The sequence below is a fragment of the Cherax quadricarinatus genome, chromosome 73 (assembly GCF_038502225.1).
Source record: "Cherax quadricarinatus isolate ZL_2023a chromosome 73, ASM3850222v1, whole genome shotgun sequence".
In the NCBI taxonomy this organism is placed as follows: domain Eukaryota; kingdom Metazoa; phylum Arthropoda; class Malacostraca; order Decapoda; family Parastacidae; genus Cherax; species Cherax quadricarinatus.
In genome coordinates, this window is record NC_091364.1 from 14,946,044 (window position 1) to 14,971,398 (window position 25,355).

The 25,355-nt window shown below is 40.6% G+C and overlaps 1 protein-coding gene across 2 annotated transcripts in view; it reads left to right on the plus strand.

Moving 5' to 3' along the window:
• The window catches only part of OXA1L (OXA1L mitochondrial inner membrane protein), a 229,417-nt gene that overhangs the window by 181,519 nt on the left and 22,543 nt on the right, over positions 1-25,355 (plus strand). For both annotated transcript variants that reach the window (XM_070100618.1, XM_070100617.1), the window contains one exon: positions 11,550-11,714. In XM_070100618.1, the coding sequence (XP_069956719.1) occupies positions 11,550-11,714 (165 nt within the window). The remainder of the gene's footprint in view (positions 1-11,549; positions 11,715-25,355) is intronic.

The following is a 25,355-nucleotide window of genomic DNA, read 5'->3' on the forward strand; positions in this document are numbered from 1 at the left end:
ACTGGTAGTTATACTAGAGGTTATTTGGCAGTACAAGGTATTTAAGAGTACTCTAAGATAGTAAATGTGGTATTAAAACAGGTTATGGTAATTAGACAAGTAATGGTAATTAAATGTCAAAAATGTTAAGAGTAAATTGTACTTATAGTAAAAATGGTAATTAATTATTAATTTTAGTAAGTAATATCAATTAATAATATTTAAAAAAATATGAGATAGTAATATGGACAGAGAAATTATCAATTCAGCTAATATTTAAGCAAACAATAGTAAATAAGAAAATTACATAAGGTGACTTATGCTTACTAGGAAAATGATATAATGAGGTAGTTGATTATTTAATTACTAAGAGATTGTACTATGAAATTTGAACAATAATGGAGCAAAACATACACTACACTACGTAGGCTTTTAGGTTGGACATTGTCAAGTTATTCTCTGTATAAGCCTTTTAAGTTCTTCCCTAATTCATTCTATTTCAATATTCATATTACTAATAGCTTATTGTTGTTATTATGTAAGGAATAGTAGGAGTGGTGTGTGGACAAAGAAATTTACATAAAGTTGAAGATATTTCTTTAAGAAATACTTAGTCATGAGTGGCTTTTTCAGTCTTAATACAGAGTCATCTAAAAAAGCAATAAATAGGAACCAAACAGTACAAGAATGGAGCAGTACTGTAGTAGACTTACTGAAACATGTTAAACATTTTCAACAACAACAAAGGTTAATCACCATGGAAAGCAGGAATCAAATTGTGATGAAGAGGGCAGATGAAGTAAAAAGCAAGTGAGAATATCAGTAATGGTAATAAGACTCACTTGCATGGTAAAGGAAATTTGATCTCTTAATAAGAGTTTTAATACAGAACAGGCAAAGGGCGATAAAACCTATCATTATAATATGATAATAATAATAATAATATCTTTAGTAGGTTGGTAGACAGCAACCACCCAGGGAAGTACTACCATCCTGCCAGATGACTGTGAAACAGAAACCTGTAACTGTTTTACATGATGGTAATATTGCTGGTGTCTTTTTCTGTTTCATAAACATGCTAGATAACAGGGATATCTTGCTACCCCTACTTACATTTTTGTCACACTTCACAGACATGCACATGCATATATATATACATACATCTAGGTTTTTCTCCTTTTTCTAAATAGTTCTTGTTCTTTATTTCTTCTGTTGTCCATGGGGATGTGGAAAAGAATCTTTCCTCCATAACCCATGCGTGTCGTATGAGGCGACTAAAATGCCGGGAGCAGTGGGCTAGTAACCCCTTCTCCTGTAGACATTTACTAAAAAAGAGAAGAAGGAAAAACTTTATAAAACTGGGATGCTTGAATGTGCGTGGATGTAGTGCGGATGACAAGAAACAGATGATTGCTGATGTTATGAATGAAAAGAAGTTGGATGTCCTGGCCCTAAGCGAAACAAAGCTGAAGGGGGTAGGGGAGTTTCGGTGGGGGGAAATAAATGGAATTAAATCTGGAGTATCTGAGAGAGTTAGAGCAAAGGAAGGGGTAGCAGTAATGTTGAAGGATCAGTTATGGAAGGAGAAAAGAGAATATGAATGTGTAAATTCAAGGATTATGTGGCTTAAAGTAAAGGTTGGATGCGAAAAGTGCATAATAAGCGTGTATGCACCTGGAGAAGAGAGGAATGTAGAGGAGAGAGAGAGATTTTGGAAGATGTTAAGTGAATGTATAGGAACCTTTGAACCAAGTGAGAGAGTAATTGTGGTAGGGGACCTGAATGCTAAAGTAGGAGAAACTTTTAGAGAGGGTGTAGTAGGTAAGTTTGTGGTGCCAGGTGTAAATGATAATGGGAGCCCTTTGATTGAACTTTGTATAGAAAGGGGTTTAGTTATAGGTAATACATATTTTAAGAAAAAGAGGATAAATAAGTATACAAGATATAATGTAGGGTGAAATGACAGTAGTTTGTTGGATTATGTATTGGTAGATAGAAGACTGTTGAGTCGACTTCAGGATGTACATGTTTATAGAGGGGCCACAGATATATCAGATCACTTTTTAGTTGTAGCTACACTGAGAGTAAAAGGTAGATGGGATACAAGGAGAATAGAAGCATCAGGGAAGAGAGAGGTGAAGGTTTATAAACTAAAAGAGGAAGCAGTTAGGGTAAGATATAAACAGCTATTGGAGGATAGATGGGCTAATGAGAGCATAGGCAATGGGGCTGAAGAGGTATGGGGTAGATTTAAAAATGTAGTGTTAGTGTGTTCAGCAGAAGTTTGTGGTTACAGGGAAGTGGGTGCGGGAGGGAAGAGGAGCGATTGGAGGAATGATGATGTAAAGAGAGTAGTAAGGGAGAAAAAGTAAGCATATGAGAAGTTTTTACAAAGTAGAAGTGATGCAAGGAGGGAAGAGTATATGGAGAAAAAGAGAGAGGTTAAGAGAGTGGTGAAGCAATGTAAAAAGAGAGCAAATGAGAGAGTGGGTGAGATGTTATCAACAAATTTTGTTGAAAATCAGAAAAAGTTTTGGAGTGAGATTTACAAGTTAAGGAAGCCTAGAGAACAAATGGATTTCTCAGTTAAAAATAGGAGAGGAGAGTTATTAAATGGAGAGTTAGAGGTATTGGGAAGATGGAGGGAATATTTCGAGGAATTGTTAAATGTCGATGAAGATAGGGAAGTTGTGATTTTGTGTATAGGGCAAGGAGGAATAACATCTTGTAGGAGTGAGGAAGAGCCAGTTGTGAGTGTGGGGGAAGTTCGTGAGGCAGTAGGTAAAATGAAAGGGGGTAAAGCAGCTGGGATTGATGGGATAAAGATAGAAATGTTAAAAGTAGGTGGGGATATAGTTTTGGAGTGGTTGGTGCTATTATTTAATAAATGTATGCATAGTTCCTTTGTATAAAGGCAAAGGGGATAAAAGAGAGTGCAAAAATTATAGGGGGATAAGTCTGTTGAGTATACCTGGTAAAGTGTATGGTAGAATTATTATTGAAAGAATTAAGAGTAAGATGGAGAATAGGATAGCAGATGAACAAGGAGGCTTTAGGCAAGGTAGGGGGTGTGTGGACCAGGTGTTTACAGTGAAACATATAAGTGAACAGTATTTAGATAAAGATAAAGAGGTTTTTGTGGCATTTATGGATTATGGGTGGATAGGGGGGCAATGTGGCAGATGTTGTAGGTGTATGGTATAGGAGGTAGGTTACTGAAAGCAGTGAAGAGTTTTTACTAGGATAGTGAGGTTCAAGTTAGAGTATGTAGGAAAGAGGGAGATTATTTCCCAGTAAAAGTAGGCCTTAGACAAGGATGTGTGATATCACCCTGGTTGTTCAATATATTTATAGATGGGGTTGTAAGAGAAGTAAATGCGAGGGTCTTGGCAAGAGGCGTGGAGTTAAAAGATAAAGAATCACACATAAAGTGGGAGTTGTCACAGTTGCTCTTTGCTGATGACACTGCTCTCGGGAGATTCTGAAGAGAAGTTGCAGAGGTTGTTGGATGAATTTGGTAGGGTATGTAAAAGAAGAAAATTAAAAGTGAATACGTACAGGAAAGAGTAAGGTTATGAGGATAAAAAGATTAGGTGATGAAAGATTGGATATCAGATTGGAGGGAGAGTATGGAGGAGGTGAATGTATTCAGATATTTGGGAGTGGACATGTCAGCGGATGGATCTATGAAAGATGAGGTGAATCATAGAATTGATGAGGGGAAAAGGGTGAGCGGTGCACTTTGGAGTCTGTGGAGACAAAGAACTTTGTCCTTGGAGGCAAAGAAGGGAATGTATGAAAGTATAGTTTTACCAATGCTCTTGCATGGGTGTGAAGCGTGGGTGATGAATGTTGCAGCGAGGAGAAGGCTGGAGGCAGTGGAGATGTCATGTCTGAGGGCAATGTGTGGTGTGAATATAATGCAGAGAATTCATAGTTTGGAAGTTAGGAGGAGGTGTGGGATTGCCAAAAACTGTTGTCCAGAGGGCTGAGGAAGGGTTGTTGAGGTGGTTCGGACATGTAGAGAGAATGGAGCGAAACAGAATGACTTCAAGAGTGTATCAGTCTGTAGCGGAAGGAAGACTGGGTAGGGTAGATGTCGGCCTAGCGAAGGTTGGAGGGAGGGGGTAAAGGAGGTTTTGTGTGCGAGGGGCTTGGACTTCAGTGTGCATGCGTGAGCATGTTTGATAGGAGTGAATGGAGACAAAAGTTTTTTAATACTTGACGTGCTGTTGGAGTGTGAGCAAAGTAACATTTATGAAGGGGTTCAGGGAAACCGGCAGGCCGGACTTGAGTCCTGGAGATGGGAAGTACAGTGCCTGCACTCTGAAGGAGGGGTGTTAATGTTGCAGTTTAAAAACTGTAGTGTAAAACACCCTTCTGGCAAGACAGTGATGGAGTGAATAATGGTGAAAGTTTTTCTTTTTTGGGCCACCCTGCCTTGGTGGGAATCGGCCAGTGTGTTAATAAAAATAAAATAATTACTGCAAGTACATGTACAAGGTATACAAGTCTAGCTGGCATCAGTGATATACTACTAAATAGAAAGCCGCTTGTTATGCAGAGCATTTCGGGCAAATTAGGCCAGTTTTGTCCCAGGATGCGACCCACACCAGTCCACTAACACCCAGGTATCCATTTTACTGATGGGTGAACATAAGAACATAAGAACATAAGAACGAAGGAACACTGCAGAAGGCCTACTGGCCCATGCGAGGCAGGTCCAAGTCCCTACCGGCTTAAGCCAATGCACCCAACCTAGTCAGGTCAGGTCACATTGACTCAAGGGAGGAACACGGCAACCGACCCGTTAGCACAAGCTATCAGGTCTAACTCACACCCACCCACATCTACTCATGTATTTATCCAACCTATTTTTAAAGCTACACAACGTTCTGGCCTCTATAACGGTACTTGGGAGTTTGTTCCACTCATCCACAACTCTATTACCAAACCAGTACTTTCCTATATCCCTCCTGAATCTGAATTTTTCCAACTTAAAACCATTGCTGCGAGTCCTGTCTAGGCTAGATATTATCAGCACACTATTTACATCCCCTTTATTTATTCCTGTCTTCCACTTATAAACCTCAATCATATCCCCCCTAATTCTACGTCTTTCTAGAGAGTGCAGTTTCAGGGCCCTTAGTCTATCCTCATAGGGAAGGTTTCTGATACATGGGATCATCTTTGTCATCCTCCTTTGTACATTTTCCAGAGAATTTATATCCATTCTGTAATACGGTGACCAAAACTGTGCAGCATAATCTAAATGAGGCCTAACCAAGGATGTATAGAGTTGAAGAACAACCTGAGGACTCCTATTATTTATGCTTCTTGATATGAAGCCAAGGATTCTATTAGCTTTATTGCGAACACTTATGCACTGTTGTCTTGGTTTCAGATTACTGCTAACCAGAACTCCTAAATCTTTTTCGCAATCCGTAATATTAAGATCTACATTATTTAGTTTATATGTGGCATGGTTATTGTCCTGTCCAACATTTAGAACTTTGCATTTGTCTATATTAAACTGCATCTGCCACTTCTCCGACCACTGCATCAGTCTATTCAAATCTTCCTGGAGTGCTCGAATGTCCTCGTCAGAATGAATTCGACGGCCTATTTTGGTGTCATCGGCAAACTTGCCGATGTCGCTCTTTATGCCCTCATCTATGTCGTTTATGTAGATTGTGAACAGCAGGGGGCCCAACACTGACCCCTGTGGAACACCGCTCGTGACGCTTCCCCACTCTGATTTCTCCCCATTTATGCAAACTCTCTGCTGCCTATTTGTCAACCATGCCTCTATCCAGGAAAAAATTTCTCCTCCTATTCCATGTGCTTTAATTTTCCTCAATAGTCTCTGATGTGGGACCCTGTCAAAAGCCTTACTGAAGTCCATATACACAATATCATATTCGTTACCATGATCTACCTCCTCAAATACCTTAGTGAAAAAAGTTAATAAATTCGTAAGGCAGGAACGTCCCTTTGTAAAACCATGCTGAGATTCGTTGATTAATTTATGCTTTTCAAGGTGGCTACGAACTGCCTCGGCAATTATTGATTCCATAAATTTTCCCACTATGGAGGTTAGGCTTATTGGTCTATAGTTCGAAGCTAAGGACCTGTCACCTGTTTTGAAAATAGGTATCACATTTGCCATTTTCCACTTATCTGGCACCATGCCAGTTTGTAGTGATATGTTGAAAAGATTAGCCAAAGGTGTGCTAAGCTCCTCTTTACATTCCTTTAGAACCCTTGCATACAGTTCATCAGGGCCTGGGGATTTGTTAGGTTTTAATTTATCTATTTGCCTAAGGACCATGTCACTTGTGACCCTAATAGTGCACAGTTTATTATCGTCCTGTTCTACATAATTTATCATTACTGGAATATCACTGGTATCCTCCTGTGTAAAAACTGAGAGGAAGTATGTGTTAAAAATTCTACACATTTCCTTATCACTGTCAGTGAGCTGACCCGAGGAACTTTTGAGTGGGCCTATCTTGTCCCTGATCTTACTTCTGTATACCTGAAAGAATCCTTTTGGGTTAGTCTTCGATTCTCTTGCAACTTTAACCTCATAATCTCTTTTTGCTTTTCTAATTCCCTTTTTTATTTCTCTCTTTAACTGAATATATCGATTTCTTAATTGCCCCTCTCCTCTTTTGATTTGCCTATATATGCCTCTCTTTTGACCAATCAGATATTTTAATCTATTGTTCATCCATTTAGGATCATTTTTGTTTGATCTGATTTCCCTATTTGGAACATAATTTGACTGAGCAGCTAGAACTATGCCCTGGAAAGCATCATATCGGCAACCATCACCACCTACCTGACCCCTAGTCAGGTCATTCCAGTTCAGCCCACCTAAGTAATTTTTCAGTCCTATGAAATCAGCCAAGCGAAAGTCAGGGACGGAGACTTGATTGCCATTATTAGGGGAATTCCATGATATGTTAAAACTGAGTGATTTGTGATCACTCTCCCCAAGCTCATCATTAACCTCAAGATTATTAATTAGTGTTTCCCTACTGGCAAGAACCAAGTCAAGGAGGTTATTTCCCCTAGTTGGCTCTGTCACAAACTGTTTTAAAAAACAATCCTGGATCGTATCAAGAAAGTCACCCGACTCTAAATTTCCTGTCAAATTGCTCCAGTCAATCTGTCTATAGTTGAAATCTCCCATTAGCACAACATTTTCGTATGTAGATGCCTTACGAATTTCGTCCCATAGAAGTTTACTGCACTCCCTATCAAGATTTGGGGCCCTGTAAATCACACCCAAAATTAGTTTTTCTCGGCCCTCGAGAAGCTGTAACCAAACAGATTCAGTGGCTGACGCTTCTAATGTAATATCTTGTCTAACACAACAATTTAAATTGTCTCTGACATACATCGCTACTCCACCACCTTTCCTGTTGACCCTGTCAGTGTGGAATAATTTATAGCCTTGTATGTGACATTCAGATGGCATCTCTCTATCTTTCAGATTGAGCCAGGTCTCTGTTATAGCAATAATATCTATGTTTCCTGCACTTGCAATTAATCTTAGCTCATCTATCTTATTTCTAACACTCCTGCTATTAGTATAGTAAACCTTAAGGGAGCTAGTCCCTTGCTGCCCTCTGCTGTCCCCCTTTGTTTTCTGACCTGTTCTATTGTCTTTATTTATAACTTCATGCTGAATGCCTTTTATACATTTACTGTTTCCAACCCTAGTGTTGCAACCTGCTTGTTTCCCACACACACCCATACCTCTATCTTCCATCAGTTTAAAATCATAGGCATTTCACCAATGGCCTTCTCAATCGAGTCTGCAAGTGCTACCACCCCTGCCCCAGAGAGATGAACCCCATCCCTTGCATACATATCATGTTTGCCATAAAAGTTGTTCCAGTTGTCAATGAATGGGATTGCAAGTTCCTTGCAGTATCTGTCTAGCCAGCAATTTACACCAATTGCCCTAGACAACCATTCATTTCCTACTCCCCTTCTAGGCAAGATGCTACATATGATTGGGATCCCTCCCTTAGACTTAATGAAATCTATAGCTGACCTGTACTTATCTAGCAGCTCTTCTCTCCTACCCTTCCCAATATCATTTCCACCAGCACTGAGACAGATAATGGGCTTGTTCCCATTACCTGACATGATATTATCCAGTCTGTTGACAATGTCCCCAACACCAGCTCCAGGGAAGCACACTCTATCTCTCATCTTCTTATTCCTATTACAAAAAGCACGGTCAACATATCTTACCTGAGAGTCACCAACCACAAGAATGCGCTTACCTTCATTAGCAGGGGCAGTAGTACCCTTACCTTCACTGGCCACTGAAGTACATTCATCCTGGAGAACAGAGAAGCGATTTCCTACCTTCAGATCTTCACTCTTAACTTTCCTTACTCTGATGCGCCTCCCATTACTGTGAACAACTCGCCACTTGTAGCAGGTGCTGGGCTGCACCTCACTGCTGGTACCCGTTGCTACCTCCCCACCTACAGCCTCCTCACAGTGAGAGACAGACTGCACCTCACTGCTAGAACCCTCATTCCCCACATCTCCAACCACCTCACACTCTCTCCCAGGCCCATTGAGGTGGACCTTCAGCCTCCTAATCTCCTCCTGGAGAAGCAAGACCTCCTCCTTCAACTCTCCAAACTCAGTTTTTAAAACACTGCAGAAGCAAGCCATGCTTTGTAACCGTCCACGCTAATCCCCAAAGCAGCTCAGGGTCTGTCAACTGGTGTAAGGAAACACGTCCAATGTTTCCACCTCTTCACCAGGAATTGAACCCGGACCCTCACCATGTGAAGTGAGAGCTTTTGCCACCAGGCCACGGGGCACTGTGCGTTGCAATAAATCGCTCAAGGCTGATTATGTGTTGACTGTATGCAGATAGATAAAGAGGAAAGACCTGTGTGTGATGAGTATAATATAAAAATTATGCACAAAAACACTTCGTTTCACTGCCAGAAAAAAGTGAGACTTGTACACTTACTTTGGAAAGATGTACAAAAATGACCTGACTTGGGTTTCAGCCAGTGTAAATTTAAATATATACATACTAGCATTTGCTTATGATGCTAAGTATTACAGTGCCTGCAACAAAATCTGTACATGTCCAATGCAAAAAAAAAAAAAATCTAAGGGTCGACAATCCAAATGAATCATGGATGAATGAGACCCAAAATTTGGTCAAATAAAAAATCTCGTATATTATCCTAACACAAGACTTTGAAAAGGCAATAAATGACATAACCATGCACTCTGCCCCATGCCCAAACTCGTGTAACTCAGTGTTCGTCAAGAACTACAAGAAGCCCCTATCACGTGCCTTCAGCATTCTTTGTAGAAGGAGCATGGACATGGGGGTCATCCCACACTCTCCAAAAACAACAGACATAGCCCCACTCTACAAAGGTGGCAGTAAAGCAATTGCAAAGAACTACAGACCAATAACACTAACATGCTATATCATAAAAATCTTTGGAAGGGTTCTAAGAAGCAAGATTGCCAACCACCTAGATTGCCATCAATTACACAACCTTGGGCAACACAGGTTTAGAGTAGGTCACTCCTGCCTGTCCCAGCTACTAGACCACTATGACAAGGGCCTGGATGCTGTAGAGGATAAACAAAATGCAGATATAGTATACACAGACTTTGCAAAAGCTTTTGGCAGGTGTGATGATGGTGTAATGGCACACAAAATGTGCGATAAAGGAATAACAGGAAAAGTTGGTAGATGGATCTATAGCCTCCTGACAAATAGAACACAAAGAGTAATAGTAAACAAAGGCAGCTACAGTGAAAAGCTTTTCCACAAGGCACATTACTCACTCCCATTCTATTCCTCATCCTCATATCTGACATAGAGATGTAAGCCATTACTCTGTATCTTCCTTTGCGAATGACACCCGGATTCCCATGACAGTGAACTCCATCGAAGACACCGCAGGACTCCAGGCGGACATCAACCAAATCTTCAAATGGGCCACTCAGAACAATATGAAGTTCAATGAAGAGAAATTTGAACTACTCAAATATGGAAAACTTGAGGAAATTAAAACTGTATCAGGGTATACGACAAATTCTAACCATACAATAAAGCGAAAAAGCAATATGAAGGACTTGGGAGTGATAATGTCAGAGGATCTTACCTTCAAAGACCACAACAATGTAGCTACTGCATCTGCTAGGAAAATGGTAGAATGGATAATGAGAACCTTCAAAACTAAGGACCCGAAGCCCATGATGAATTCTCTTCAAATCACTTGTTCTCTTTAGGCTGGAATACTGCTGTATGCTAACTGCCCCCTTCAAGGTGAAATTTCTGACCTGGAGAGTGTACAAGAACTTTCACAGCACACAGAAGTATGATAAGGCACCTAAATGACTGGGAACAGTTGAAGGCCCTTGATTTGTATTCCCTGGAATGCAGGTGAGAGAGAGAGATGTGATAATATACACTTGGAAAATCCTAGAGGGATTAGTACCAAACTTGCACATGAAAATCACTCCCTATGAAAGCAAAAGACTTGGCAGGAGATGCAACATTTCCCCAATGAAAAGCAGGGGTGCCACGAGTACACTGAGAGACAGCACAATAAGTGTCCGGGACCCAAGACTGTTCAACTGCCTCCCAGCATATATAAGGGGGATTACCAATAGACCCCTGGCCGTCTTCAAAAAGGCACTGGACAGGCACCTAAAGTCAGTATCTGACCAGCTGGGCTGTGATTCGTACGTCAGTTTGCTTGTGGCCAGCAGCAACACCCTGATTAATCAGACTCTGATCCACCACGAGGCCTGATCTCAGGCCGAACTGCGGGGGCGTTGACCCCTGAAACCCCCTCCAGGTAAACCCCAAAAATCGTAAGTTTTTCCCCATTTCTCATATAATAAAATGCAACTAAGAAAGATTCATCATGGTTTAGGGCATCCCAGTAATTGATACAGTCCTAGTTATAGCCTAGAAGGCTGTTGATAAAATTAGATGCTTTCACTGATTAGACCTTTGCTAACTTTGAAGTATTGCTGTAAAGTGGGCTATGGTGCAGGTGATTGTCTTATCTGTGTAAAGCACTGCTGAGAAAAACACAGCAGAGAAGCATGCCAGAATTCTTGAGGACTCCAGTAAATAGCAACTCTGTATTAGACTCAGCCCAATAATTACAGCTGTCCACCTTATCCCATGCAACGCAGACATCCACCTCATCAAACACACCAGAGCCATCTGCCTCAACTTACACACTGCAACCTTCCATCTCATCCCATATGTCAGTCATTTTCAAAATAGGAGTGACCCAGTGAAAACTTGAGGTATTGGGAAATTGATCTGAGACTCGTTTTCAGACCAATTCAATGGTTGATTTGGTTTTTCACACTTTTTGCCTTTTTATCTTTATTGAGCTTAGTATATGACATTTATTCATTAAATACAGAGGCTTCGTTAATTAGCATTTAGAGCCTGATGCTTAAAAAAAATTTAAGCCACATTTTAAAAGATTGGGAAATGTCACATATATTTTAATGCTTGATATTTTACTTTTTAGGCACCCGTCTTTATTTCCGTGTTCCTTGCTCTCCGACGGTTGGCCAATCTACCCCTGGATAGCTTCCAGACTGGTGGTCTGTTTTGGTTTATGGATCTCAATGTGTGTGACCCGTACTACTTGCTACCTGTTATCACTTCACTCACTATGCTGGCCACCATAGAGGTATAGTGCATAAGTTAGTACGTACTTGGTACTTATAATGAAAATTTTTTGACATGCAACTTATAATTTGTCGTTCAGAATCAAGCTAGCGTAGGATCAAATTATTCTCCTAGCCATTTTATGATAATGATATAGATTTATTACCTCAAATGTTATAAATTTAAAAATTATGCTGGCACTTCTTAGTTCATTTCAGGATGAAAATTTTTAGGAATGGTATTTAAAGGATAATTTATAAAGGTTCTGTTACAGACTGTGCTGTTGGAAATTTTATTTTAGAGACTGATTCTCATTTCCAACTATTACCATTAATACTGTGCTGTGGTAAAACTGTGTGTGTGTTATCCTAACTGGTGTTTTTCACCTGAATATCTGATTAGCAATGGAGAATGTATGTGGACATGTTTACATTGTGTTGTTTATTCATAAGCAACCCTGTTATGTTATTTAAATATTCCTTTTGTGGTGTGTTATAGCCTAACATATCTTGTTTATTCCCTCAGCTATCAGTGCAGATTGCTTTCAGGGCTTGTGGCATGGAGTGGAAAAATTATATACAGTCATGTATGTTGTGTTGTTTCATGGAGTTCTGGGATACTTCCCGTACTGCCATATATTGCTTCACCCCTATTGCGAAAGCTTTTTCTGTTTCCTCTTTCCTTCCTCTGTTCCCTACCACTTTCCCATTTCTCCCTTTTTTACCCTTCATTTATCTTCAGTCCAATCTTCCTTGATGTGTACTGTGTCAGAATTTTGTGAACCCTTCAGATTTGGAGGGAGAGAGTATGGAGGAGGTGAATGTATTCAGATATTTAGGAGTGGACTTGTCAGCAGATGGGTCTATGAAAGATGAGGTGAATCATAGAATTGATGAGGAAAAAAAGTTGAGTGGTGCACTTAGGAGTCTGTGGAGACAAACAACTTTGTCCATGGAAGCAAAGAGGGGAATGTATGAGAGTATAGTTATACCAATGATCTTATATGGGTGATGAATGTTGCAACAAGGAGAAGGCTGGAGGCAGTGATACAGAGATTGTTTACGGCTCACATTGAGCCAGTAAAGCACCTAAACTACTGGGAATGCCTGCAAGTCTTGAACATGTACTCACTGGAGCGGAGGAGAGAGAGGTACATGATAATATATACCTGGAAGGTACTTGAGGGCTTGGTCCCAAATCTGTACACTGCCATAACAACATACTGGAGTGAGAGATATGGGAGGAAGTGTAAAATAAACCCAGTGAGAAGCAGGGGTGTGGTGAGGATAATAAGGGAACACTGTATCAACATCCAGGGTCCCAGACTTTTCAACATCTTACCAGAAGATATCAGAAACACTGCTGGAATAAGTGTTGAAGCCTTCAAGAGGAAACTAGACAAGTATCTTCACCAGGTGCCAGATCAACCAGGCTGTGATGGATATGTGGGGCAGCGGGCCTCCAGCAGCAACAGCCTGGTTGACCAGGCGAGCACCAGACAAGCCTGGCCCATGGCCGGACTCGGAGGGTAGATATACTCTCGAAATTCTTCAAAGGTATATCAAAGGTAAGGTATAGTGGAGATGTCATGTCTGAGGGCAATGTGTGGTGTGAATGTAATACAGAGAATTTGTAGTTTCTTCTTATTCTTTTTAGTAATTATTACAGGAAAAGGGGTTACTAGCCCATTGTTCCCGGCATTTTAGTTGACTTTTACAACATGCATGGCTTACGGAGGAAAGATTCTTATTCCACTTCCCCATGGATATAAAAGGAAAAGTAATAAGAACAAGAACTAAGATAAAATCAAAGAAAACTCGGATGAGTGTGTATAAATAAACATGTACATATATGTTTAGTGTGACCTAAGTGCAAGTAGAAGTAGCAAGACGTACTTGTAATCTTGCATATTTATGAGACAGACAAGAGAGACCAGCAATCCTACCATTATGTAAAACAATTACAAGCTTTCGTTTTACACTCACTTGGCAGGACGGTAGTACCTCCCTGGGTGGTTGCTGTTTCTTTCTTTTTGGGTCACCCTGCCTCGGTGGGAGACGGCCGACTTGTTGAAAAACAAAAATTGTAGTTTGGAAATTAGGAGGTGTGGGATTACCGGAGGACTGAGGAAGGGTTGTTGAAGTGGTTTGGACATGTAGAGAGGCTGGAACAAAATAGAATGACTTCGAGAGTGTATAAATCTGTAGTGGAGGGAAGGCGAGGTAGGGGTCAGACTAGGAAAGGTTGGAGGGAGGGGGGTAAAGGAGGTTTTGCATGAGAGGGGCTTGGACTTCCAGCAAGCATGCATGAGTGTATTAGATAGGAGTGAATGGAGGCAAATGGTTTTTAGCACTTGATGTGCTGTTGGAGTGTGAGCAGGGTAACATATATGAAGGGATTCGGGGAAACTGGCAGACCAGACTTGAGTCCTGGAGATGGGAAGTACAGAGTCTGCACTCTGAAGGAGGGGTGTTAATGTTGCAGCATAAGGGCACCTCTGGCAAGATAGTGATGGAATGAATGATGGTGAAAGTTTCTCTTTTTCAGGCCACCTTACCTTGGTGGGAAAAGGCTGATGTGTTAATAATTTATTTTTTTTTTTTTTTTTTTTTTTACTGACTACGCAATTCGTAAAGCCTAATCTTCCCTCTGCTTATGCTCGTTAAAAAAAAAAAAACAGATTTTTCTTCTCTCTTGCTACTCTCAATTCTTCCATCAGTTTTTCAAGTTTTTGTTCTGCCTTCTGTCTTTGCACTTTTTTTCTATTTCTCTTTCTTCATTAAGTCCAAACATCATAACCCTTTGTCCAGTGTTCCTCCTCCTCCTCCTCCTCCTCCTCCTCATGCCTTTTCAAGGTTGCAGTTTTTACCTAGGTTGTTCATGGTCATTACTGCTGTCTCCTCTTTTACCTTCTGAGTATATGTTGGCTGGTTATCTCCTGTGTTGTTTTGTTTCATGTCTTTTCCTACTTCTAGATTTTCTCCATCTAATACTTTTATGACATTTTCTGCTTTCTCTCTTCGTATGTAAGTTCCTTTTCTCTCTTCATTGCATCCTTGTTTGCTTGAAGCATCTCAGTCGGGTCAGTCTCTTTTCTCTGCTTCTTCTTTAAACTTGTTGAATTTTTCTTTGTGTGTGTGTGTGTGTGTGTGTGTGTGTGTGTGTGTGTGTGTGTGTTAGTTACCATTTTGTCCTAGGCACATGTCGATTAGACACTAGGCCTGGTGTGTGTGTGTGTGTGTGTGTGTGTGTCATGCTTTGTACAATGTATAAAGCTTCAGTGTACCACGTTGCTCTTCCTCTTACTCGTCTCATAAGAGGGGTAGAGGAGGGGATGGGGCCATGCTGGTGTGAGGAAGATGGTGCCATGCTGGTGAGAGAAAGATGGTGCCATGCTGGTGAGAGGAAGATGGGTCCATGCTGGTGTGAGGAAGATGGTGCCATGCTGGTGAGAGAAAGATGGTGCCATGCTAGTGAGAGGAATATGGGTGTGTGTGTGTGTGTGAGAGAGAGAGAGGGGGGGGGGGAAATTCGGAATTTACTCTGTTACTAAATTTTCAAGTAATATAAATCCACATTTAACGAATGTAAACATCTCAAGGAAATTGGATAAATGTGTGTGTGTGTGTGTAAGTATGAAGAGAAGGATTAAGCCGGGGGGTACAGCAGTTGATTAACCCTTTCACTGTCGAGACCCTGCTCGCAAACTTGCTCTCACTGTCGAAGAATTTAAAAAAAAAAATTGTTTTTATGAAATGATAGAGAATCTTTTTCTGATGGTAATGACACCAAAAGTATGAAATTTGATGGAAAACTTAGGGAATTATGCTATCACAAAGTTAGTGGTCTCAGCAATATTTACGCATCAGCGATTTTGCCCACTTTGAGCCCTGTTTTTGGCCAGTTCCATTGTTCCAGTCGACCAAAATCATAGCTACAGTGGACCCCCGCATAACGATTTTAATCCGTGCAAGAGGGCTCATTGTTATGCGAAATAATCGGTATGCGAATGAATTTTCCCCATAAGAAATAATGGAAATCAAATTAATCCGTGCAAGACACCCAAAAGTATGAAAAAAAAATTTCTACCACATGAAATATACATTTTCCTACACACAAAGAGAAGGATACATGCACAATAGTAGAGTAGTACATGCACAGTATATATTGTGCATGTACTAGTCTACTAAATGAAGAATAAATGACACCTTTATTGAAGATGCAGCAATGACTGATGAGACACTGTGTCCTGGGAGTGCCTTTTCCTCCTGAGTACTGTAGGCCCTGTTTGGCATTTTCTTCCAGAACAGGCTTTATCACACTGTGTATGCCACTACGATTCTTAAATCTCTCAAACCAACCTTTGCTGGCTTTAAATTCACCAATATGAGCACTAGTTCCAGGCATTTTTCCCTGTTCACCTGGGTGTTAGTCGACTTGTGTGGGTTGCATCCTGGGAGACAAGATTAAGGACCCCAATGGAAATAAGTTACAGTCTTCGATGACACTGACTTTTTTGGGTTATCCTGGGTGGCTAATCCTCTGGGGTTAATTGTTTCTTGGTATTCTCAATAAGCCACACCAACAATGGTGCTACAGCAGCAGCAGCAGCTGACGGTGGTACAGCAGCAACAGACGATGCTACAGCAGCAGCAGACGATGCTACAGCAGCAACAGACGATGTTACAGCAGCAGCAGACGATGCTACAGCAGCAGCAGCAGCAGCAGATGATGCTACAGCAGCAGCAGACGATGCTACAGCAGCAACAGACGATGCTACAGCAGCAACAGACGATGTTACAGCAGCAGCAGACGATGCTACAGCAGCAACAGATGATGCTACAGCAGCAACAGACGATGTTACAGCAGCAGCAGACGATGCTACAGCAGCAGCAGCAGCAGACGATGCTACAGCAGCAGCAGCAGCAGACGATGCTACAGCAGCAGCAGACAATGCTACAGCAGCAACAGACGATGTTACAGCAGCAGCAGACGATGCTACAGCAGCAGCAGACGATGCTACAGCAGCAGCAGACGATGCTACAGCAGCAGCAGACGATGCTACAGCAGCAGCAGCAGCTGACAGTGCTGCAGCAGCAGCAGCAGCAGCTGTACCACCAATAGTAGCGATGGTTGATTGGGGTTTATTATACAACCTGGCCAGCTCGGAGACACGCACTCCACTTTCATACTTATCAATGATCTTTTTCTTCATCTCTATTGTAATTCTCACCCTTATTGCTGTAGGGTTGGCACTAGAAGCTTTCTTGGGGCCCATGGTCACTTATTTTCCAGAAAAAGCACCGAAAACACTGTAATAATACGAAATATTCCGATTGTATGCTTGGATGTTACCGCGGAGGCTGGCTGGTAAACAATGCCACTGGCGGCACATGTGAGGCTGGCTGAGGGCGCACATTGGACGCGTCTCGGACGAAAATCGGTGAGCGGGTTTTTAAGAGGTATGCGAGGCAAAATTTTTGCGATTAAAGCAAGTGGTATGCGGATTAATCGTTATGTGATGCCAACGGTATGCGAGGGTCCACTGTATTTTGCTAGAACTCCGTTTGTTCTATTGATTGAGTCCAGGAAACCACCCATTTACTGATTTCAACTACCCAGTAATCAGAAATTGGTAATTTGGCCAATTTCAAACACAATTCAAGTAAGGCTAATTTCAAACAGGGGCCAGAATAAACAATGCAGACATTCCTAGCACTAAATAACATTTTCTCTGTTCATTAGTCAATTCTCCACGCCCCTCTTATATTACACTTGCTTTTCGTTTTGAATTTTTATTCACACAAAAAATAGAAGATTTACTGTTATGCAGACTACTGCATTATTGTAAAAATGGTGTAAATAATATCAGCACATTTGTAAAAGCATATTAGACCCACCAGTTGATGTGTATTGGACGCATGGCATGATTTGTTTACTCTTGAACATTGGCAAAAATCCAACATTTCCGCTACTTTGAGCTCAATTTCAAGGTACTTTTAGTCTGAAAACCATTCAAATTTATCTCTATTTCTGTAATATATCCTCCATTCTATCAAGTGAGACCAAGAAAACAAGAATACGACCATGAATACCTTGTGAAAATGCACCGCAAAATCTGCAATTTAACCCCTTCAAGGTCCAGAGGCCAAATTTCAAAGTGTGCACCAGGGTCCGAGAATTTAAAAAAAAAAATTGTTATTTTTTCTCATGAAATGGTAGAGAATCTTTTTCTGAAGGTAATAAAACAAAAAGTACGAAATTTGATGGAAAATTTATGAAATTTTGCTCTCACGAATTTTGATGTGTCAGCGATATTTACGCACTGGCGATTTTGCCTGACTTTGACTCATATTTTAGACCAATTACATATTCCAGTCAACCAAATTCTTAGCTATTTCATTAGTATTACTTCTATTATATTGACTGAACACAAGAAATTGCCAAGTCAACTGTTTCAACTACAAAATAAAGTGATCGGAAATTGGTAATTTGGCCAGTTTAACACAAAGTTCAAAATATTCCAGTTTCAAAATAAGGTCCAAAATAAATAATGCAGGCAATCCTGGCACTAAACTAACATTTCCTCTTTTCATCAGCTATGTTTTCAGGCTTTATAATTTAATTCCATTTTGATTTTTATTCACATAATGAATTTTTATTTAACCCTTTGACTGTTTCAGGGCCCTCTCTGAAACTGTCATTCTATGTCGCCAAATATTCGAAAAAAAAAAAATTATTTTTTCTTATGAAAATGTTAGGAATATTTTTACTAGTGTTTTAAGCCTAAAAAAAATTTTTGCCATCAGTACTTACCGAGATATAGAGCCGCAAAGTTTGCAGAAATTGACGTGCGTACGGCAACAGCGGCGACTGCCGCCCACCCGGTATTCTTTTATTTACTCTAATTCAAAGGTTTCTTGCATTTTTCAATATTTTTCTTTTCCAGGTAACTTATGTGGCCTGTGAGACCAATGTAAGGTGCATTGTTCAAATATACACTCATTATTTACAACACAATAACAGAACAAACTTTATCACTATTAGTTTGTGTATACACTTTGTTTACACAAACAAACAATACAAAACAATGTTTATTACTATTGTTCCATAATATATATACATATGTACAGTCACTAAACACGTTCCTAGAACTGCTGCAGCTTGTGGAACTCTTTGAAACATGGGTATATGCAGAGGGGCACTTCACACTCCTCACACATAAAACGAGTGTCTCTGCGTGTTTGTGGGCGTTTTGTGGTATGCATACATACATAACACCTCTTCTGAGCATTTTTCTTGGCAGTAGTAGGAGGCAGTTGTATGGGGTAGTGATCACCAGGCCTCAAACGAGATGACGTCTGTGGGCGCTGGTCTATTGCAGGAGTTGCTCCTTTGTACTTTGCAATTATTTGTCTGATTACTGACAGGCAAAATTCACCATATTTTGGTGTTTTGTTGGTCTTCAACTTGTATATGTTATAAGCATTTAGCATAGAGATATCAACAAGATGGAAAAAAAGTTTGATATACCACTTATAACTCTTGCGTACACAGTCTGCAAACCCAATCTGCATGTCACATTTGTCCACTAAGCGCATATTGAGGTTGTAGTCCATGACAGCTGCAGGCTTTAGAATGGGTTCATTGGTCTCTCTGTTGTCCCTGCCACTGGGTACCATTTCGTTTGTGTGAACTGATGTCAACAATGTGACATCACATTTGTCATGCCACCGAAATGCCATGATGTCATTGGCAGCAAAGGCTTGCACCTCACCTCTGCGAGTGCCAGCGTCGAACCTTGGCATATGTTTGCGATTACCACGCACTGTGCCACACACGTCTGTCAAGTTCACTCGCAAGAAATCACTGAGTAAGGGGCTTGTGTACCAGTTATCAGTAAATAACATATGCCCCTTACCAAGATATGGTTCCATCATTGTTCGAACCACATCACCAGAGATACCCAATAACTTCATGGTATCTCTCAAAGTATTACTGCCAGTGTACACAATAATATCTAAAACAAGACCACTTCTGCAATCACACAGTACAAATAGCTTTATACCAAAGCGTTTCCTCTTGCTTGGTATATATTGCTTGAATGAGAGTCTTCCTTTGAATAAAATCAAGGACTCATCAATAACAAGCTTCCTGAAGGGATAAAAATACATGCAGCACTTTTGTTTCAGGTACATTTCTTATCTTATATAACCTGTCGCTTCTGTCAGGCCTGGTTTTGTCTGAAAAGTGTAACATACGCAACAGTATCAGGAAATGATTGACACCTATAATGTCACTAAAACCTGGAGTTGAAATCAGGCGATCTGTTGTCCAGTATGTGGTGACAGTGTGCTTATACACATGTGGCATAAGCATTATTGTGGCAAAAAACAGGTACATCTCTGCCACAGTTGTCTCCTTCCACTTGTGTAGCCGTGATTTTGGTGAGAGAATTGTATTTGCCATGGTGTATTCACAGTATGTGTTGGTTTCCCTGACAATGATGTCCATCAGGGGTTCATCGAAGAATAACTCAAAGCAGTCCAGTTCACTGGCATTGTTCCCAAGTGGACAAGATGGCTTTATTCCACTTTGTGTTTCATCAAAGTCATGGGGACTGGGAACAAACTCGTCACCGTCCTGCCAATCCCAGATGCGGTCTGCTAGTGGGGGTCTGGATATTGTACCGTGGTTGTGGCTGTGGTTGTGGCTGTGCAGGTTGTGGTGGTGCAGGTTGTGGCAGTGTGGGGTAGGGTGAGGCTGGTTGTTCTGCTGAGTCAGCCGCGTGGCTAGTAGCGTGGCCCGGTGATGGTGCCACATGGGCCGTGCCACCCTCACTATCACCACCACTGCCTCCTCCCTCACTGTCACCATTCATACCCATCGTTACAATATCGTCATCTTCACTATCAGGTCGTGGTGTTGGGCCACGGGATGTGCTCCCAGAGTTTCTCCTTCCCCTTGGAACAACATATGAAACACTACCAGACCGCATGCTACGTCGTACATACTGGCGCTTCACTGGGGAATATTCACTCTCACTGTCACTAGAACTGCTTTCAATGACTTTGAAATCACTATCACTATCACTATCACTGCTATCATCAGGGTGTTGTACACGACCAAATAGTTTCCTCTTTCGTCCTGGTACAGGCGAACGTGAACGTGAACAAGCCGGCACAGCACCAGAGGTCGAAGGTTGTGGGTCATCTGGGTTTTCGTCACTATTTACGTTATCCTGGGCACTTTTTTCGGTAACACTCACTTGAAAACCCTTGAATTCACTGTCACTAACACTTTCATCGCTGTTAGAGCTATCACTTGGGAACAAAAGACCTCCAATCCGCCGAGGAGTGAGGAACTTCTTACCGAGAGGCATGGTGAAAATGGACTGACAACATGGCGTTCCCACAATGCACCGCTAGGTCCCAGATTTTTTTCACAGGGTGCACACCGACCACTGAGACCCATTCTCTCCCGTGTAGGCCTATCAGGCCTTTGGCGCTCGATTTGAAGCCGCTAGAATTTGTGCGTATAAATACGTCAGAAACATTGGCTCGTAAGACGTATTTATACGTCGGAAACAGTCAAAGGGTTAAACCAAAAAAATAGTAGATTTACTGTTAGGCAATATTGTAATAATTGTATAAATATTTTTTTTTTTTTTTTTCAACAAGTTGGCCGTCTCCCACTGAGGCAGGGTGACCCAAAAAAGAAAGAAAATCCCCAAAAAGAAAATGCTTTCATCATCATTCAACACTTTCACCACACTCACACATAATCACTGTTTTTGCAGAGGTGCTCAGAATACAACAGCTTAGAAACATATACGTATAAAGATACACAATATATCCCTCCAAACTGCCAATATCCCAAACCCCTCCTTTAAAGTGCAGGCATTGTACTTCCCATTTCCAGGACTCAAGTCCGACTATATGAAAATAACCGGTTTCCCTGAATCCCTTCACTAAATATTACCCTGCTCACACTCCAACAGATCGTCAGGTCCCAAGTACCATTCGTCTCCATTCACCATATTTGTGAATGTATATTAGACCCACCAGCTGGCATGTATTAGACATGTGAGGTCATTTGTTTACTCTTGAACATCGGCAAAAATTTAACATTTCTGCTACTTTGAGCTCAGTTTCAAGCCATTTCCAGTGCTAAAACCAATCATAATCATCTCTATTTCTGTAATATGTCTTCTATTCTATCAAATGAGACCAAGAAATCACAAATAAAACTATAAAAAATAAACGAAAAAACACTGCAAATTCGCTGTTTTAATCGAAAATTATGGTCCTTTTTTCTCTCATTATGCACTGTGTGCTGCAGGATTTGTTTATGTGGTGCACACATACCACATAGATGTATTCTCTCATATCTAGACCCAAATTTACCTTTTTTTTTCTCTCTCTCATTATGCACTGTGTGTGCTGCAGGATTTTTTTATACTGTGCACACTGACTATTCAGACCTATTCCCTCATATGTAGGTCTGCCAGCTTTCTCTCACTAGATTTGAAGTGCTAGAATTTTGGCATAGTACTACGGCACCAACACTGACTTGCAAGCCATAGTACTACAGCACCGAGTGTGAAAGGGTTAAATATGGTGAGTGAGAATGTGGGATACTAAAGATGACAGTGAGGACAACATGTTGGGTGATGATGATAATGATTAATATCTACTACATACCTAGGTAGTAGGTTCGTAGACAGCAACCACCCAGGGAGGTACAACCGCCCTGCCAAGTGAGTGTAAAACGATTGCTGGTGTCTTTTGTCTGTCTCATAAATATGCAAGATTACAGGCATGTCTATCTACTTCTACTTACACTTAGGTCACACTACACATACATGTACGTGTTTATTTATACACACTCATCTGAGTTTTCTTTGATTTTATCTTAATAGTTCTTGTTCTTATTACTTTTCCTTTTATATCCATGGGGAAGTGGAATAAGAATCTTTCCTCCATAAGCCAATGGGCTAGTAACCCCTTTTCCTGTAATAATTACTAAAAAGAATAATAATAATAAGAAAATTGTTAAAGTGGGATGTCTGGTTGTGGATGTTGTGCGAATGATAAGAAAGAAATGATTGTGGATGTTATGAATGAGAAGAAGCTGGATGTCCTGGCTTTAAGTGAAACAAAGCTGAAGGGGGTGGGAGAGTTTCAGTGGAGAGGAATAAATGGGATTAGGTCATGGGTTTCAAATACTAGTTAGAGCTAAAGGAGGAGTAGCAATAATGTTGAAGGATAAGCTATGGCAGGAAAAGAGGGACTATAAATGTATTAATTCAAGGATTATGTGAAGTAAAATAAAGATTGGATGTGAAAAGTGGGTTATAGTAAGTATATATGCACCTAGAGAAGAGAGAAGTGTAGAGGAGAGAGAGAGATTTTGGGAAATGTTGAGTGAATGCGTGGGGAGTTTTGAACCAATTGTGAGAGTACTTATGGTTGGGGATTTCAATGCTAAAGTGGGTAAAAATGTTACTGAGGGAGTAGTAGGTAAATTTGGGGTGCCAGGGGTAAATGAAAATGGGGAACCTTTAATTGAGCTATGTGTAGAAAGAGGTTTGGTAATAGATAATACATAATTTATGAAAAAAAAGGATAAATATACAAGGTATGATATAGCACATAATGAAAGTAGTTTGTTAGATTATGTATTGGTGGATAAAAGGATGATGGGTAGGCTCCAGGATGTACTTGTTTATAGAGAGGCAACTGATATATCGGATCAATATTTAGTTTTAGCTACAGTTAGAGTAAGAGGTTGATGGGACAAGAGGAAAATGGCAACAACAAGTAAGAGGGAGGTGAAAGTGTATAAACTAAGGGAGGAGGAAGTTTGGGTGAGATCTAAGCAACTATTGGCAGAAAGGTGGGCTGGTGCAGGTATGAGTAATGGGGGGGTTGAACAGGATTGGAATAGTTTTAGAAATGCAGTATTAGAATGTGAGGCAGAAGTTTGTGGTTATAGGAGGGTGAGTGCAGGAGGAAAGAGGAGTAATTGGTGGATGATGAAGTAAAAGGTGTGATAAAAGAGAAAAAGGTAGCTTATGAGAGGTCTTTACAAAGAAGAAATGTTATAAGAAGAGCAGAGTATATGGAGAGTAAAAGAAAGATGAAGAGAGTGGTGAGAGAGTGCAAAAGGAGAACAGATGATAGTGGGAGAGGCACTGTCAAGAAATTTTAATGAAAATTAGAAAAAATTTTGGAGCGAGTTAAACAAGTTAAGATAGCCTAGGAAACTAATGGATTTGTCAGTTAAAAACAGAGTAGGGGAGTTAGTAGATGGGGAGATGGAGGTTTTGGGTAGATGGCGGGTATATTTTGAGGAACTTTTAAATGTCGACGAAGAAAGGGAGGCGGTAATTTCATGCACTGGCCAGGGAGGTATACCATCTTTTAGGAGTGAAGAAGAGCAGGATGTGAGTGTGGGGGAGGTGCATGAGGCAATACATAGAATGAAAGGAGGTAAAGCAGCTGGAACTGACGGGGTCATGACAGAAATGTTAAAAGCAGGGGGGATGTAGTGTTGGAGTGGTTGGTATTTTTGTTTAATAAATGTATGAAAGAGGGGAAGGTACCTAGGGATTGGCAGGGAGCATGTATAGTCCCTTTATATAAAGGGAAGGAGGACAAAAGAGATTGTAAAAATTATAAAGGAATAAGTTTACTGAGCATACCAGGAAAAGTGTATGGTAGGGCTATTATTGAAAGAATTAGAGGTAAGACAGAATGTAGGATTGCAGTTAAGCAAGGAGCTTTTAGAGTGGGTAGGGGATGTGTAGATCAAGTATTTACATTGAAGCATATATGTGAACAGTATTTAGATAAAGGTAGGGAAGTTTTTATTGCATTTATGGATTTAGAAAAGGTATATGATAGAATGGATAGGGGAGCAATGTGGCAGATGTTGCAAGTATATGGAATAGGTGGTAAGTTACTAAATGCTGTAAAGAGGTTTTATGAGGATAGTGAGGCTCAGGTTAGGGTGTGTAAAAGAGAGAGAGACTACTTCCTGGTAAAAGTGGATCATAGACAGGGATGTGTAATGTCACCATAATTGTTTAATATACAGTGGACCCTCACCTAACGATATTAATTGGTACCTGAGAACGAATATCGTTAGGTGAGTTTTTTAGCGTTAGCCGAGGCAAAATGTATGCATTAAAGTGTATCGTTAGCTGGATTTAACGTTAGGTGATGCCATCGTTAGCTGAGAGTCCACTGTATTTATAGATGGGGTTGTAAAAGAAGTAAATGCTAGGGTGTTCAGGAGAGGGGTGGGATTAAATTATGGGGAATCAAATACAAAATGGGAATTGACACAGTTACTTTTTGCTGATGATACTGTGCTCGTGGGAGATTCTCAAGAAAAATTGCAAAGGTTAGTGGACGAGTTTGGGAGTGTGTGTAAAGGTAGAAAGTTGAAAGTGAACATAGAAAAGAGTAAGGTGATGAGGGTATCATATGATTTAGATAAAGAAAAATTGGATTTCAAATTGTGGAGGAGTATGGAAGAAGTAAATGTTTTCAGATATTTGGGAGTTGATGTGTCAGCGGATGGATTTATGAAGGATGAGGGTAATCATAGAATTGATGAAGGAAAAAAGGCGGGTGGTGCGTCGAGGTATATGTGG